This window comes from Macaca fascicularis, chromosome 12 (genome assembly GCF_037993035.2).
Source record: "Macaca fascicularis isolate 582-1 chromosome 12, T2T-MFA8v1.1".
Taxonomy (NCBI): Eukaryota; Metazoa; Chordata; class Mammalia; order Primates; family Cercopithecidae; genus Macaca; species Macaca fascicularis.
Genome location: NC_088386.1, coordinates 107,188,570 through 107,207,611, shown reverse-complemented (window position 1 = coordinate 107,207,611; position 19,042 = coordinate 107,188,570). Strand labels below are relative to the sequence as shown.

At 35.2% G+C, this 19,042-nt stretch overlaps 1 protein-coding gene and 1 long non-coding RNA gene across 5 annotated transcripts in view; one reads left to right on the top strand and one right to left on the bottom strand.

Moving 5' to 3' along the window:
* Nucleotides 1-10,681, top strand: part of ERBB4 (erb-b2 receptor tyrosine kinase 4) — a 1,185,936-nt gene extending 1,175,255 nt beyond the window's left edge. For 2 of the 4 annotated variants that reach the window (XM_005574179.5, XM_005574180.5), the window contains exons 26-28: nt 2,526-2,573; nt 3,367-3,664; nt 6,464-10,681. In XM_005574179.5, coding sequence (XP_005574236.1) covers nt 2,526-2,573; nt 3,367-3,664; nt 6,464-6,909 — 792 coding nt within the window. In that variant the 3' untranslated portion in view covers nt 6,910-10,681. The remainder of the gene's footprint in view (nt 1-2,525; nt 2,574-3,366; nt 3,665-6,463) is intronic. The other 2 variants (XM_005574181.5, XM_005574182.5) reach the window with 1 other exon arrangement.
* Nucleotides 8,914-15,043, bottom strand: LOC141408221 (uncharacterized). The gene is made up of 2 exons (XR_012421451.1): nt 11,526-15,043; nt 8,914-11,204 (listed from the first exon to the last, which is right to left on the bottom strand). It is a non-coding gene; the product is annotated as an uncharacterized lncRNA (long non-coding RNA).
* Nucleotides 15,044-19,042: the final 3,999 nt, after the last annotated feature.

Genomic DNA, 19,042 nt, shown 5'->3' with positions numbered 1-19,042 from the left:
TCCTTTGATTGTTTATGTCTCAGGTTTTGTAAAGTGCAAAATGTGCAATCAATACTCATTTCTCAGCTGTAATTCTAGTCAAACATTACCCAGTACAGCAACTTTTGCAAGGTAAGAGGTCAAAGGAGCACTAGTAATTATGAATATTTTGGAATACCTTGCATTCTAATATAGAATAATAGAATTGAAATAAATTGCCTTGTTTCATTCTTGCCTTTTCTTCCAACAATCTCAGATTATAATCGATAGTGTAAATTCTAAAAGGACAGTGGTCATGTCTTTCTTAGTGTATCGTGGTATCGCTGGCATCTACCACAGTGCCTGTACTTTTACTGTAGAAATTTAGTAATAGTTGTGAAGTACTTGCCAAATAATTGGTGTTTAATGAAGAGGGTAAGGCCAATGTTTGTAGTTTGGTGAAGTTCCACCAGGCAGTTCCATATTTCCTGTACTGTCACTCTATATTACAAATCACTGGACTATAAAAAATTCTCTACTCAAATTTTAAGAACAAATGTACTGGATTTCAGGTATTTCTAAAATATAGTAAAACATGCCTATATTTAAGATGATTAGAAAATAGATGAGCATTTTAAAATGCCTCTTTGATGAGTAGCTTTGGCATCCTGATTGCTTTATTTTAGAAATTCAATTTAGTGGATATGAATATTTAAATGTGATATTTACATTTTTATAATAGTGCAGAGTTTACAAAGTTAATTTATATGCATTATCTTACTTCATATTTATTAATAATAAAATAGAGAGGCCAAGAATGAAAACGAGGGTCTGAGATGTTTCATGATTCACCAAATTCACACTACTTATCATTGGAACTAAAGCCCAGGTCATTAAACGATCTGTCTGTTGCACAGTAGCACCTCCTATGTATTGCATATTAAATATATCTCTGACTTTCCATGTCATAATCTTTGATGTGTTGTTAGTTATGTTACTAAAGAAGAAAATAGATAAATATTCTAATGCCACCATAGTTATGGGGAAAATTAAAATATAAACTCACTATAAGGGTTCAGACCGTGTCCCTTGATTAGTCCAGCAGACTAAGTTAGTTAAGGGAGATTATATTATCCAGTTGTTACTGATTTACTTTAAATACTTAATCTCCATGGGACCATATTCTTCTTAGAATGCTTCGTGAATCTAAATCATATGAACAGTGACCTGGAATAATATTTATCTGTTTCATATAAAAGATGTTAAGTATCTGTAATCCCAGCACTTTGGGGGCTGAGGCAGGTGGATCACGAGGTCAGGAGATCGAGACTATCCTGGTTAACACGATGAAACCCCGTCTCTACTAAAAGTACAAAAAATTAGCTGGGCATGGTGCCAGGCACCTGTAGTCCCAGCTACTCGGTAGGCTGAGGCAGGAGAATGGCACAAACCCGGGAGGCGGAGCTTACAGTGAGCCGAGATCCTGCCACTGCACTCCAGCCTGGGCGACAGGGCGAGACTCATCTCAAAAAAACAAACAAAAAAGATGTAAGGTATCTTAGAGGTTGATTTTAGTCATCTCTGTTTACTTAAAGCTGGATTGTAGAGAATATGAGCTTCATAAAATCAAGCGGTTTGGGTCTGTGTTTTGCATTATCCCTGTGCCTAGAAAAGTGCCTGGCACATAGACAGTAGGTTCTCAAAAAATGTGTTTAATGTATTTTTTTAATTAAGAAACAGAATTAGTATCATACAACTCCTTTTCCTTACCCTAAAGAACACTGTCCTTCATATTTTATTATATTTTTATACCCTCTTTCAGTTAGCCCATAGGATGGAGTGTTAAGCTATAAAAATATACATGTATTTTTGTTGTTGTTTCTTTAACTGAATCTGATTTTGACTCATTATAAATACATAAGGGGAATCTAAAGCATGTTTCCAGGAAATGAATTGATTTTCCAAATTTTCTGCTGTTTCTTAACTTAAAAAAAAAAGTAAGACTGAAGATAAAATAGCATATACCTTTTAATAAGGAGAGGCAAAAGAGTTTACCCTTTGCTGAAGTGGTGAAAAATAAATGTAGCTTGATAGCAAAAATTACTGCAGGCAAATCGAAATCTCCTGCTATCTCCTTCCAGAAATATTTATTCTAAGAGAAAAAATAACAGCAGCGTATATGGCCATTTCAATCTTTTGACATGTAAAGAAGGAAACCATTTCCTATTTACATCAATAGTTTATTTACTACTTTTTCCTTTCCAGTAGGGTTAATCAGAAGAAAGTTTATTATTTACTTTCTAATCCATTGAAAAATTTTGCTTTTTCTGTATAATTTGCCTTTTCAGGGATTGAATTAAAATATCTATTTTCCTCAAAACATATAAATAAGCTTGCTTATGGTCAGAATACAGACAATGTTACTGCTTAGGAAGCTTCACTGTTGTGCACTTTTCCCCCTTTGGTTCATACGACTCATGTGGCTTTTCTTTTTCGTTTCTTTTTTTAATTTTTTCATTCATATTGCCTCTTATTATATCCATCATTCCATTTTTCTTTCCTATTAGAGTGAAATTGGACACAGCCCTCCTCCTGCCTACACCCCCATGTCAGGAGTAAGTATTTCACAATCAACCTTCATCTTTTAGGATTTTTGGTCTTTGCTTACCATGTTTCCTCTCTCTTGTCTCTGCACAATTTCCTCATTTTGCCTTTGCCAACAGTGAGTTAAGAATTTGCTGTACATTGTGTAGCTGCCTTTTTAGATGTGTTTTTATCTCAGTTGATAATATAAAATTGAGATCTCATGCATCAACAGTAGCTTTCAATTTTTATCTGAAGGATTTACCTGCGCATATAAATTATGCTTCTGGATGTGGAGGTGATCTTTACTTCCCTGAGTATAGGTCATGTACTAAAAAGTCAGAATTATAGTGATGATCCTCTGGTTAGGTACTAGAGCCTCAAATTCATAATAACCACAGAATTTTAGAAGGCAATAAAGACAAAGGATTATTCAAAATATATCCATGTACTTCTATTCTTAATGACAACTGTCTATAATGACACTCCCATTTATCATAAAAATTCACTTTGAAGTTTATATTAAATACAGGCACTTGTGGGAAAAGGGCATCAAATACTTTTTATTAGATTATGTTACAGTTGGTTAATAAAACTAAAATGTGTACTTCAAAATTATTTTCTGATGATTTATCTTTTAAGAAAAGCGGAAATTTTAGGTGTTTCTAGTTTGTAACTCAAATTCATTAGCCACTAGGGAAAAATAAATAAATACTATGACTATTCTCTAAAAGACTGGCTTTGACATCCTTGTGGCTATTAACATTCATTTTTAAACTATTTCTAACAACACCTTCTCTCTAAATATGTTTCTCTTATTAACAGAATCAGTTTGTATACCGAGATGGAGGTTTTGCTGCAGAACAAGGAGTGTCTGTGCCCTACAGAGCCCCAACTAGCACAATTCCAGAAGCTCCTGTTGCACAGGGTGCTACAGCTGAGATTTTTGATGACTCCTGCTGTAATGGCACCCTACGCAAGCCAGTGGCACCCCATGTCCAAGAGGACAGTAGCACCCAGAGGTACAGCGCTGACCCCACCGTGTTTGCCCCAGAACGGAGCCCACGAGGAGAGCTGGATGAGGAAGGTTACATGACTCCTATGCGAGACAAACCCAAACAAGGTACGAACTGATTATTCAAAAATGATTGCCATTTGAAGTTCACTTCCATCAAGATAAACAAAGTACAGAATGGAAATTGCCAGATAGCTGTACAGCACAACATTTGTGACCTAGTAAAGGCCTAGGCTACTGCTACTTGCAGTATGGTCCCTGAATCAGCAGCATCCACATTATTTATTATTATTTATATAAATCAGAATCTCAGGCAGGCCCCATCTGAATAGGAATCTGAATTTTAACAAGATCCCCAGGCTATCTGCATACAGCAATGAGTCTTGAGAGGCACTATTCTAAACATATTTTGTTGAAATATTTGAATGAGGTAGCAGACCACAAAGTGTCAGGACCATAGCTTTATTGGACTTAATTGTGGAGATCATAAAGACTGGTATTGTTGGCAAATGTGCCTGATGCTTTTGATGGCGCTAATAAATGATTTGTTTGACTCATTTAAAAGGTGTCATTTAAACAACCTAGTTTATTATAGGAAAATATTATGTTTTTATATGACATTTTTCAAAAATTAAAGTTTTGACCCTGTATATACTTACAAGCATACCATCAAGATTTGAAAATAATAGTTTGTGGTTTTACAAAGCACAACAATAATTTTGTAAAGTTAGTAGTAGAAATGTTAAGCACCCAAATCAAATAATGCTTCAATTTTGCAACAAAACAGCTTTTCTTCTTCTACGCTAACAGTATCACAATAGAGAAGATAGATGATTGTTATTAAAAAATGATGATCATGTCTCTCGCAGTCTTTAGTGTCAATAGTAAACTACATTTTGAAACTCTGAGAAGGGCTTGTTATAAGGTTATGTTCTCTCCTTCAAAGTAAAATTTAAAGATCTCTAATTGTAAATAACCTTTTAAAATATATCTGTCTAGATAAAACTTTTACATATATAAAACTTTTACACATATAAAAATGTAATGAAGAGTTTGGATGTTCATAGTAGCCTAGTAATGGCACAAATGTAGATTTTATGAAGATTTGGTGGATTCACCCCAAAGAAGCAGCTTTTCTGGGGACATTTTCACTTCAACCGTAAAGTTATTGGACAGCTATACAAGTTTGCATCAGGATAATATATAAGTAGATCGCATTGAGGAAAGGTAATGTAAGGCTAAGAGAAAAGCAAGTCACCCTATATAGTCACACTGTATTCTCAGATTTTATCTCTGAACGCTAAGCTCCATTTCTATAAAAGATTGCTATAGTCTCACCTCATACTCAGAGAGTACAGAATTTTAGTATAGACATTCCTATTCTTTCAATTAAGAAGTTTCAGAAATCTGGTAAGAAAGATCAAATTCTACATTGCTTATAAGTGTTTTCATATGCTTGTCAAAGTAAAACTTGTGGCTAAGCATAAAGTTCACCCAACTCCTGCAGGGGCAATAATAACAAACAGTGCAGTAGAATAAGAAGATTACTCAAGAGGAGTTAGAAGACCTGAATTCCATCCCAACACTAATTGTATCCTGCATACATCACTTAATCTCATTTTTCTGTCTACAAAGCTGGAAAAATAAGTCTTGTACTTCTTTTTCACAGAATTGTGAGGATGAAATGATAGTGTCTTGTAAAGTCCTATATATGATAGTGGGATATTCATTACTGCCCTTTCACTTGAATAAATGATGCTAAATACTTACCTATTCTGTATATATACATTTGGAGAAAAATAATCCTGGCTTAATAGAATTTTTCTCTCTACTTGTTGGGCTAAGGATAAGAGATAGAAAGTTTGTTTCAGAATGGCCTCTCAACAAGGAATTGTGTCCTCCTGATGCCTTGAATTCAAAATAGGAATAGCTTAGGGCTTTGCATATATAGTAAAAGAGAAGACTATTTAGAGGACCTACAATATATATGTGTATATGTCTATGTGCAGTTTATATTATAGACATAAATGTATTAAGAATTAATTAAGATTCAGGAGAATGGTGGTAATTATTAGCACCGTTTAGGCCAATACCTATACTAGATGGATTTATTAGATTGATCCATACAAAATAGGCACTAATTGACTGATTTCAATATACAAAATGGCTGTTTCATATGATTCAAGCTGATAGTTTGCCATTTTGTGATTATGATTGGTCAATGGAAATATTATAATTATACTTTATTATTAAGTAGAAGTATATGTAATGTCAAGCAAGTCCGCTAGAGGCATGTTAGCTATCTGTTAGATTTGCTTTTTTAGTTTAATTTTTTTCCTTTGATGCTTTCTTTTCCATGTGTAAAACTTTTGTCAGGAGCATCTCCAATCAAATCCTTTTTACCAGTATAGGCAACCATAGCAAACCATAGAGACTAATAAAACATGATTTCTTCACTCCATCTATTCATCTTGGCATGGAACTCAGCTATAGACTCTTTGGTTTTTCAATATCCTTTATAGAAATTAAGCTGTCTGTATATTTAAAGGCTATTTAATCCTAATAGGTAGTCTTATTTCCTAATATAAATAACTTTTAGAAAACAAGAACATTGAAACAATCAGCCCCATATGCAGAAGAGACAAATGCAATTAGAAAGAAATAAAAATTTAGGAGATAGAAATTCTGATTCTGGCCTCCTTGGCTTCTTGGTTTTTGTAAACATGTTTGGCCCCCTTACTCTTTTTTTCATAAGACCATGGTAATCCACAAATAGTTGTGAGAAATCATGAAAACAAATCTGTGGGTTTTTGTTCTAGACAAAGCAGCTAACCATTATGTATAACTTTGCTCTGATTAATATTTTCCAGAAAGTAGAGGTTAGCTGATTTTTTTTTATTCCTTTAGAATACCTGAATCCAGTGGAGGAGAACCCTTTTGTTTCTCGGAGAAAAAATGGAGACCTTCAAGCATTGGATAATCCCGAATATCACAGTGCATCCAATGGTCCACCCAAGGCCGAGGATGAGTATGTGAATGAGCCGCTGTACCTCAACACCTTTGCCAACGCCTTGGGAAAAGCTGATTACCTGAAGAACAATGTACTGTCTGTGCCAGAGAAGGCCAAGAAAGCGTTTGACAACCCTGACTACTGGAACCACAGCCTGCCACCTCGGAGCACCCTTCAGCACCCAGACTACCTGCAGGAGTACAGCACAAAATATTTTTATAAACAGAATGGGCGGATCCGGCCTATTGTGGCAGAGAATCCGGAATACCTCTCTGAGTTCTCCCTGAAGCCAGGCACTGTGCTGCCGCCTCCACCTTACAGACACCGAAATACTGTAGTGTAAGCTCAGTTGTGGTTTTTAGGTGGAGAGACACATCCGCTCCAATTTCCCCACCCCCTGTCTTTCTCTGGTGGTCTTCCTTCTACCCCAAGGCCAGTAGTTTTGACACTTCCCAGTGGAAGATAGAGATGCCATGATAGTTATGTGCTTATCTAACTTGAACATTAGAGGGAAAGACTGAAAGAGAAAGATAGGCGGAACCACAATGTTTCTTCATTTCTCTGCATGGGTTGGTTGGGAGAATGAAACAGCTAGAGAAGGACCAGAAAATGTAAGGCAATACCGCCTGCTATCAAACTAGCTGTCACTTTTTTTTCTTTTTATTTTTCCTTTTTTTTTTTTTTTTTTTTTTTAAGCAGATGGTTGAAACACCCATGCTATCTGTTCCTATCTGTAGGAACTGATGTGTGCATATTTAGCATCCCTGGAAATCATAATAAAGTTTCCATTAGAATAAAAGAATAACATTTTCTATAACAAACATATGATAGTGTCTGAAATTGAGAATCCAGTTTCTTTCCCCAGCAGTTTCTGTCCTGGAAAGTAAGTATGGCCAACTCAAATTTCATAATTTAAAAATCTCCATCAAAGTTATAACTAGTAATTATGTTTTGAAGCCTTTTTGTTTTTTTTTTTTTCATTTTGTTTTGCTCTGACCAATTCCTTTATATTTGCTCCCCAATTTTTGGCTTTAATTTCTAATCGCAAAGATGTTTACATCAAAGCTTCTTCACAGAATTTAAGAAATACTTTAATATAGTGAAATGACCACTACTTTACGTATACAATCTTTAAAATAAGAAAGGGAGGCTAATATTTTTATTTTAGCTCTCATTTTTCATGCTATCAAATTATCTTCACCCTCATCCTTTACATTTTTCAACATTTTTTTCCTCCATAAATGACACTACTTGATAGGCCATTGATTGTCTGAAGAGTAGAAGGGAAACTAAGAGACAGTTCTTTGTGATTCAAGAAAACTACTGATACTTTCAGGGTTGGTCCAATGAGGGAATCTATTGAACTGGAAGAAACACACTGGATTGGGTATGTCCACCTGGCAGATACTCAGAAATGTAGTTTGCACTTAAGCTGTAATTTTATTTGTTCTTTTTCTGAACTCCATTTTGGATTTTGAATCAAGCAATATGGAAGCAACCAGCAAATTAACTAATTTAAGTACATTTTTTTTTAAAAAGAGCTAAGATAAAGACTGTGGAAACGCCAAACCAAGCAAATTAGGAACCTTGCAATGGTATCCAGGGACTATGATGAGAGGCCAGCACATTATCTTCATATATCACCTTTGCTACGCAAGGAAATTTGTTCAATTCGTATACTTCATAAGAAGGAATGCGAGTAAGGATTGGCTTGAATTCCATGGAATTTCTAGTATGAGACTCTATTTATATGAAGTAGAAGGTAACTCTTTGCACATAAATTGGTATAATAAAAAGAAAAACACAAACATTCAAAGCTTATGGATAGGTCCTTGGCTCAAAGTTGTAAATAAATGTGAAAAATCTTCTCATGCAATTATTTTATTATCCAACACACTAATCTTTTGATACTTTATATAATTCCTTTTCTTCATATACTGCATCCAGTACTAGAACCATCATTATTATGTATCATTTTGAAAGAATACCTGATGATGAAGGATGGGAACAAATGACAGAGATGAGTCTTCCAAGTAAAGGGGGCCTCACATCAATAATTAGGAAACTTAGATATAAGTCCCCCTTTTCTGAAAATTCTACCCCAAGTCATTTAGATTTTTTAAAAATACTTCTTTCTAATGTTAAAATATTGGGACCAAATTAGAGTCAATAGTATAAGATTACTTAATTAGAGTAAAAATATCTATTAAGGCAGAGAAAGTTTAGAGAAAAAAAAATGCAAAGAAATTTGTTTCTTCCTATTCTGAATAAGTAAATCCATCCATCTATCCAAATCTCCTTTATCTAACTGTGTCTACTAAAAGCACTGTATTTTGTGGGAAACACTCAGATAAATGGAATATCATCCCCAACTTCAAAATTCTATCATCTAGGAGATTTAATTAAAATGACATTTTAATTTTTCTATGAGTTCAAAGAATCAGATTGCATAGTCTCTTTTGTGAATAGCTGTCATATAATCAGTTGCACTGTAACATATCTCCTTTGAACTCATTTGGGATATAAGTTACACATCCTTCAAATTGTTGATGTTGACAAATAGGATAATTTCAGTAATATTATTCAAACATAAACTGGTCTAGAAGAATATTGCATCACTGGCTAATTAACCTATCTAGATTCTAACTTCACCATTAAACCAAAAGCAGATGGTGGTCCTTGGCCAAGAATGATGAAGACATTGGAGTTGGTTTTCTTCTAAGCTATAAGAAGTGAGGCAAGCTGAAAAAGTACAGTAGAGCAGGGGAAGGATTTGTGAGATTCCTTCTAGGGAAGTTCACCCTCAAACTTTTCAGGATTAAAGACAGAGTGATTCAGGGGCCATAACCTAACAACTCAGAGCTCTCCTATCCATTCAGAGAAGTCTCTAGGAAAAGGAATCTCATATCAGTACTTATGAAAAATGGAATATAAGCCTCCCTTTCTAAATAAATCTGCACCGAGTCATCACAGCCCTCTTTTTGGATACTATACCTTGATTTTTTTTTTCTAATTTACACTATGCATATGGTTTCTACTGGGATATAGAAAGCAGAATCACTCATTTTGGAGAAGGAAAAAATAAATAGTTAAAACAGACTTTTAACTGTTAAGGTAACAGAAATATATTTAGTGAATGTAGTTTCTTTCCTCCTAAGAACACAAGACTTTTACATGTCGGGTAATACCTAGGGACGGAGGTAGGCATAATCCAAAATGACCCAGATGCTTTATAATAGCACCACTTTATAATTCTTTTGAATGATTTCTGTGGTATATAATTGACTTCAGTTGTTTGAGTGTTTTTTGTTTTATTTTTGTCCCCCCTGGGAAAACATATTTCAGCGTGTATAAGAGGGAGAAAAAAAGTTTCATTCGTTGCAGACAATAACTTATTTAGCCCAGTAGGGTAGAATTTTAAAATGTCAGTTAAAGTCTTCAAGGTGCTTTGGGGGGATATCAGATTCCAGAGGCCAATTGTAGCAACTGAAATTTGCAGAATCAATATGTAAATTTGAAACAAATTAGTATTAAAATTACACTGACTATATTTTTTAAATCACCCGACTTTGTAGATTATACCTATTTTGGGCAATCCTATTTTCAGGCATGGAAAAACTTTGCAGTTAAATGATTGCCTAAAGAAAGTGGTACTTAAGCAGGTGAGGAAAGATGGCCTCCGATCTAGGGTAGATCCAGAACCACAAAGCATCTGCATCACAAAAGTTGTTAGACTACCAAGCAACTCTTGGTTTTCTGCACAATATTAGTAGCACAGCTTAGGATGAGAATCTTTTCTCCAGTAACATTCTTAAACTAGCATGAAAAACAATGCAAAACTCAAATTTCTATTAAAACACACAAACCAAAATCAAGTGATTCTTTTTTGTAGATTAGGGAGAAGGACTGAATATCTAACTTAAGAGAAGAAATAGTGTTCTTCTAAATGCTATAGTGTGTGAGCTAATACCTTCTAAAAGAAAGACATGGCATGAAGATTGTGCATATTTACAATGCTAAGGAAAAATCAAGAAAAGAACTGTGAGGCTCTGCTGCTAGATGAAGTTGGAAGGACTATTAATGTGCTTCTTGAAGTATCAAAAATGAAAAGAAAATTAAAATTGTTTAAGCCTGACAGGGAAGGATGTAAATACAAGTTTTTCTAGTGCTATCTAACCTTTATTTCAAAACTGGAATTATTCATCCATCTGTAATTGTTGATAATTTAACTAGTATATGTAGTTCATAAGGTAATAGAAAAGGTGATCATGAAAGCATGTATATAACTGGACAGAACTACGATAATGCTATAAGATGTAGATTTAGTTAGGTTATCAGATGTTAAATGATTTTAATATTATTAAATAAATCAAACTAGAAAACTAACCACAAGTATAATATAGCAAAGTTAAATGCAGGATATTAAAATGTAGGATGGATTTTGCATAGTAAAAAAATAAGTTTGCCATTTAAAATTATCATTTGTTGGGTTTAGCTGAAAGTAGGCATATATGGTTCCACTTGTGAAAACTTGCTTTAAAGCATTACAATGAACAATTTTTTCTCATTCTCTTATTCCTTTATCACTTTTTAAATGTAAAGAAAATTTTATTTATTTTTTTTTTAAATAAACACCACCTTGGCCGGGCGCGGTGGCTCAAGCCTGTAATCCCAGCACTTTGGGAGGCCGAGGCGGGTGGATCACGAGGTCAGGAGATCGAGACTATCCTGGCTAACATGGTGAAACCCCGTCTCTACTAAAAATACAGAAAACTAGCCCTGCGTGGTGGCGGGCACCTGTAGTCTCAGCTACTTGGGAGGCTGAGGCGGGAGAATGGCGTGAACCCGGGAGGCGGAGCTTGCAGTGAGCCGAGATCACGCCACTGCACTCCAGCCTGGGAGACACAGCGAGACGCCGTCTCAAAAAAAAAATAAAAAATAAAAAAAAATAAACACCACCTTGCAGAATTTAACAGGCAAACATGTTACATATGACTAAGTAGGGGTCTTCAAGGTGAAGTAAAGAAAATGTAAATGTTCTATTACCTTATGCAGAGACAAAAAAAAATGAGTGGTGTCATTTAGCAAACAAACAAAATACAGTTAATTTGTGATATGTCCTTTCTTTGCTCACTATGCCCTCTTGCCTCCAAAAATGACAACGAAAAAATCACAATTTTTCTGATAAATAAATGCTAAACCAAGTGTTCCAAAGTACTGCATTGCCATTCTTTTGGATTTTAGTTATTAGAATGATGATTGTTATAGGGCAAATGAGAAATCAAGTTGCATCAGCTTCTAGTTGTTTAAAAAAAAAGATAAATTAACTTCTACTGTATATACTGTGGGCAGAGGATCCTACTGTGCCTCTGTTTGTGAATGTGGACTTTGATGTGTATTAGTTTGAAGGACAGCCTTGCCCCATGTAAACATATAAATGCAGATTGGTATTCCCTGGTTGCTATTTGCTTAAGAACAAATATTATACAGATGTAGATCAGGTATAATTTTAAAAGATTATTATCAGTGGAGACCTCATGATTACTGATATTACAATGGGGCCAGTTTTTATACTTCTGGGTAGAATTAATACAATTTTTCTGATCCCAGAGATCTGAGTTCTCTCTGCAGCTGGAAACAAGAAGCTGTTATGGGCATTGCGTCGGGCCAGGGGCCCCTGTGTTTGTATGGGCAAATATCTTTTAGCAGTGTGAGCTGCTGTTTTCTTTTCATTAAAAGTCTCTCTAAAATAATAGAAATTTCAGATACTCGGTTCAAGTCTCACTGATTTTGTAGAGGTCCAAAAATGTAGGGTCTGTCACTTTTGCAGGCCCCTGCCTCATCTAATTCCTGGCCAGGTGATATTTTGGGCAGAAGTAAATGCTTCTATAGTCATGAGCTAAAATGACTCTAAGTCCCAGTTTCACGGGGGTGTTCACATACTTCTTCTAGAAAATACTCTGACAGTCAGCTTTGCAAGTAAGTGATTACCTTGTTAGGAATCACAGAAAAATTTATTTCTCTCTGACCTTTAGAGGAAAATAGAATCCTTCCCTTTTTTGCCCATTGACACAACTGGCACTGTTCTCTTCCCTTTCTGCCACCCTGGTTCAACGTAGTCCCCCGATGCTGTCCTGTTCCTTTCTTAAGCCATAGTGGATCGCTGAGATCCCACACCCCACTTTGTGAAATACTGACTTCGTCTTTGTCCTCGAATGCCTGATTTTTTCATGAGAGATTCTGGCAATTTGGACACTGTTTAAATGAACTATCAAACTACTGCATAGAGAATATTTAAGCTATTAAAATTGTGGTTTCCCATGAAGATCAATTCTCTGTGTCCTACCCTATAGGAATTTGAGACGAGTTAGCCCTGTGATGAATCTCAAAACTCACATAATGTCCACAGACCCTTGGTAGAACTTCAATTTAATCTTTACATAAAAGCTGTACATATAACCAAGAAGTTATTTTTGTCAACAAATTAACTTATTTACTTTATTCATCTTATTTTATTCCTAATCATAAATATTTTGCAGCTGCTGTAATTTTTTTTTCCCAAATGACGAGTCTTATTATCATAAAGGTAAAGGCTATTCAGCTTTGAGAACCACCTGCAATTATTTGTTGGAACATTCATCCATCTAACAAATACATAATGAGCGCAGTTCATGTTAATGAAAATCCATGTTGTCTAATAGAATGCCATCCTTTATCTACTTTTGCTCTTTATGGACATTTTTCTTTTCATGATCTAGTGAGCTTTCCCTATATCATGAGAAGTGATTATATTTGTGCAAATATACAAATATAGGAAAACAAAGATTCATACCTGTAGGCAATAGTCTAACTTGTCCAAACCACTTTGCCTTTACTGCTATTTTTATCCCTAATGTGTAGATATTTCCCCCAGGTCTATAGCCTTTGTGAAGGAAAGCAAATCATACCTCCTATATATTGACATGAATCTGGTTTTCAAGTGTCATTTCCAGATTTTTTTAGTTAACCGGGGGTTGTCCTTTTCCCTTAATGTGAGAGTCATTTTCCTGTATATTTCTGGATCTCTCAGGGGCTGGGAGGGGGGAGTGAGGGGACTACAACCATAGCACTCCAAGAACCCTTTTGGGATTACTCCAGTAATCAACTTCGAAAGTTATTTTCTACATGTAGATATGTAAGGTGTTCTTTTAAAAGTAAGGTACTTTGAAATATGTAGCATAAACTGGTACTGCTGTGAAATGGGTCGATTATTAAACGGAGCAGCTGTGTGAGGGTAGCTAACTTTGAATGCATGTCTCCCTGGCTGGTGTGTCTCCTTCTCATGTTGAGAGCACCAGGGATTGCGTGGCTGCATGTTGAAACCGCATTTTCACATGGTATGACTAGTTCATCTCTTTCTTGAGCACCATTACAAGAAGATCAAATGAACATGAAATCAATGTGCAAGACAATTCATAGCACAGAAAAAGTCATCTTAAATCTACTCTCAAACATTCATCTGACACATGCATCAAAGTAATTTACTGACATCAGTTTGGGTGAGAGAGGGAGTCACTTCACTGAAAAGGCAGAGGCTTAAGGTATATACATTTGTACTCATTTCCTTATTTTCTTAACTTGTAAACAGAAAACAAGCCCTCTCTCTTGTGAAGTATCTTCAAAGGATTGGGGTGCAAAAATACCTTGCTGGTAAGCCATCAATGTTTTATTTAAATCCATGCATTCAAAGTTAGCTGCCTTTTTGAAATAAACAAACAAAAAATACTACTGTATGTTTGAAAATGTGAATAGTATTTTTATAGCTTGTTAAAGACATGGCTAGTTGCATTTGTAAATAAGTATAATGTTGATTTGATTTTCTTTTGTGGACATCTTTATTTGGAACATAATTGTCTTTAGGGTTGATTTGTATATAAGTAATTGGCTTGTGATTGTTTCTTTTTTGGTTGGAAGTTATCATTTTGACATTACTTGTGATTCTGTGTTCAGCACTATTGTGATGTGTTCAACCTCTGCACTCGCTTACACAATAGGATATGCCAATTGTGTGTGGTGTAATGTTATTTTGATTTTTTTCTATGTTATTGATGAAGGAGTATGCACCTAACACATACTAACTTTTTTAATGTTAGGTATATTTTTAGTATACTTTCTCTTATTCTTTCTTCTCCTCCAACCTTTTACCCATCCTCCTTCCTTTCCCTCATTCCTGTTGTTATTTGAGAATGAGGGAGAAACAGTATTTTAAATTTATGTAATTAGGCTTTTCAGTTAGTTCTCAAGGATCCTCTTTTGGCTCTTGGGAAAGAATTGTACCTGTACAAGGCAATTATAGAATGCGAACTGCTTTGCCTCATTCCATACTGATCATCCCAGCTGAACAATTTGAAAACTGTTCTGCCTTTTTGTTACATGAATCTGTCAGAAATATATTTTTAATTTAATATAAATGAAATTCAATAAAATATGAAACAAATGTTCTTTTGTGTCAGAAATTTGTTATAAGATAAACCAACTAGCGGAAGGAAGATTTGTTCTAGGTTTAATAATGTGAAGATACAAAAATGGGCTTATTTTGTCCATATTTATGCATCTCATTAATTATTCCTCAGAACTCTTTGGTGTTTGGGATGTGATATGTTCCATATGTTTTTACCATCCACTGCACATGCCCATTGATGTGTACAGACCTACTCATCTGTGCAGACTATGCTTGATTAACTCTGGTTGGTTTGTTTCTCTGAGAATAAAAAAATTATAAAATATTTTGTAGGTTGCATCCAAATAACATTAATATTTTTATATACTTTTTTTCTTTCTGCCCTCATTGCAGTTTATAAAATGGATCCTGGCAACCCTTGGTTATAAAGAATATCAGATGTTACTACTCTCCTTCTGGTGGGGGAGGGAGAATGAGGCCTTAAATAGTCAATCAACTGACTAGTGATTTATGACAAGTACATAACAGTATGAGAGTGAGTTCAGAGACATTGGTGATGTGAACAAGATCCTCTCTCACTCAACATTTTCTTATTATAAAACTTTTTGATTTTAAACATTATTTATTACTCCATGCCTCCAAAGTGTAAGAATTTCAAAATTCCAATAACTTCTGATTAGAGATTCTATTATTCTTTCAAACTACTGTGGTTATTTGGCTGTATAGAATGTTGACTGAGTCAGTGGACAAAAAATATATTTTCAGCATCATGTATTGGAGGAAGTTCTCTTAAACCTGTTCAGTTGTGATACTGCAAAGATCTTGTTAATAACACCTCGTGCTATTTGCATGGGCCTGCACACATACCCTCCCTTATATGTTTTAGCCCTTTCATCTGAAATCATTGTGATTTCATAGTGTTCAGGATGAGATATGTCAAGGCACTATGCATTTTAAACAACTATAAACTGAGAAAGGGGCAGAAACAAGTTGTGTTCCTTATGCTTTAACGTACAATTGAAATTTCCAGTGGCACCATGCTAGCTTATAGCAGTTATACTATTTACTAATTACATAGTGTTTTATAAACTCATTCTTCATATGTTGGTTCATTTGGCTCACTACACCCTTTTGAGGTAAGTATTATTATAATAGTCCTAGTCACCCATATAAGGAAAATAAAACTGAAATAACAAGTCTAAACTAGAATCATACAACCATTAGTAAGTGATGGTACTCACTCTCAAAGCTGCATCTTCTGACTTAAATATCTTTCTTTAATTAGTTACCACTTTTCTTTCTTCCTCTGCTAGGGAGTAACCACATTCTGATGAGAGCTTGCATTAAAGCTGACACACTGATGCAGGTCAGGACCTTCAATGGTCTTCATTAGTTCCTTGGCAACTGGTCTTCTGATGCAACTAAAAACCTTACTGCACATCCTTAAACTACCTGGGAACAACTTATCTATAATGGAGGGGGAGGTTTCTTTCATTCAAGAAAGATAAGTGCAACATAATCACAAGCAAAATAATTGAAACAACAACAAAACAACCACGATGTGGACAGCCTACTGATAGTGTGCCTTGCCCAGAGTGTTATAAATCTGCTTGGTAAGGCACCCACTCCTCCCCCACATATATCAGAGAATACTGCAGATAACTACACTTATCTCCAGCAATGTTATTGCATATATTAGCATTAAAAGAGGAGAAACTTCACATAAAATGCCCAATTTATAAATAAGTTGGTAAATTTTCTAGAGTTTATTATAGGCTAAGTGGTCACTGGAAACTTCTAAAATACTCACAATGTAGAATCTGATCCTGATCCAATGTCAAAGCTTCATTTAAAATGACGATGATGAAAGGAAGAAATTATAGAGAAGCTGTGAGGTATGTAAAGAGGTACAGAAGAGCTTCTAACGAGGCTAAAATGAACGTCACAATTCTGACTGTAGCTACTCTCTACTGCTTTATAGTCTTAAAACCCTGAATTCACATATTGCTTAATTTAAAAAGCCCCTATGGGAGACACATATACGCAGCCACACATATATATACAGAATATAGAGAGAGATGTAGTATACATATATGTACAGAATATATAAAGATATAAAATATTTAAAGATATATTGATATATTGCAGAACTTCATACAAAATCTTGTTTTCAAGAACTTCTATCACAAGCCCCACAATGTATATCATACTACAAGGTGGACTCATAAAACTATAAACTGAGCAGGTGCATAGTTAGCTAATTGTATTTCCCTCCACAGTGTTATCAAGCTGCATGATAAGCCATGGGGAGCAAAGCCACTAGATAACCATCTTAAGATTAGAACGAGAAGACTGTCACCCAGATAGCAATTTTGGAGCTATAAACAGAACAATTCACCACAAGATAGCAATCAGGAGACTGTAAATCAAATGGTACACAGGAGACGTGTGAATGAATATTGGAATACTGCTCTTGTAGGTTACCCATAGGTTTTCAAAAGACAAATACCCATCTTGCAAAATATTTGACCTGTTTCTACTTACTTATCTTTCCAATACAAGTGGAGAGCTCTAAAAAATAATGTAATCAAAGTTTTCTGCCTGTTTCAGAAACAGAAAAACAAAGCTTCCAGGCATTAAAGACTTATCCCATTAGCTGCCCACTGACTCCTATTGCAAGAGGCATATACATACCACAAAGCATCCTGATCAGATCTTAACGCCTCATTTCAGTTATCTTAAGCATCATCTTTTCTGTATCATCTTTGTTCATGTATTTAGGGATTTATAGAATCACCCTGCTATTGCTTAGTATGGAACTATTATATTTGTGTGGATTTATAGCCATCATGACAACAACATTAAGATAATAGTAGACACCGATTGGATGCTTGCCTCACGCTGGCTTTCCGTTAAGAATTGTGTATGCCCTGTATCTTAATGTTCACCACAACCTTATTAGTTAGGTACTATTATTTTCCTCTTTTCGTAAATAAGTGAAATTTTAGAAAGATTAAAAAACCTGTCTGAAGTCACACAAAAAGTGGTACAGCTGGGACACAAAATTACTTGACATTAAAATACTCTATATCTTATGCTACATTGCAGTCACATTGTAATATTAATAATTATGTAATGGCTATGGTTTTTTTCCTCATACAGTTAAACTCAGACATGCAATAAGTGTATAGTTTTTGGGTTACAAAACTTAGCACCTTTCCCAAATTTCCAGTTCATTCAGAAGAGGAAAACATACACATATATAGAAAACATAAGCAAATAAGAATTTTTCAGAATCTATTTAGAGTATATTCAGCCAATTGAGCGTTTTTCCTCATCACTTCATCTTTGAGGTGGCCTCTACGTTCTAGAGCCTTTAGTACTAAGCACTTACAAGTTTCTGTAGTGATGGTAACCTAACTCTGAAATAGTACTGGCTTATAATATAAAAGCTTATTTTGGCTGTGAGTTTGAAAGGTTTCTTCCAAATGATGTCTTTGGAGACCAGACTACTTCATCTTGTGGCTCATCAATTTCTACATGTTACCTCTATTATCATCATAACAGACAGAAGAATGCTGGAGGCACAAGCAGGGAGTTTTCACTGGCACAGCCTAGAAGTGACATATTGCTCCTGCTCAGAGTCCACTGGTTGAAACTAGTCACCTGGTTGCGCCCAAGTTCAAGGGAGCTGTGGGAGCACATATATATTGAGTGAGCATACATTTGTCTGACACACAGCTGATGTAGCATTATGACAATAGAGGGAAATGCCTAGTCCTTGGTCAATATCTGATGATGACATCTGTTAGGATATACACAATAGCTCTGTTTATTGATAATTATCACTGTTTTCCTCTGTCTCCCTTTGAGATTCCCATCTGGTACCAGAACATTTGGTCTAATGCACATTCCGCTCTCATATGCCACTGCTGTGACCATGGTCCTCAGGCGCTTCTGAAAATCTCTGAACCTTTCTAGAAGAAATAGTAAAATGTTCTTGCTCACATGACTTCTGGTCTCTGAAAACTTGGTC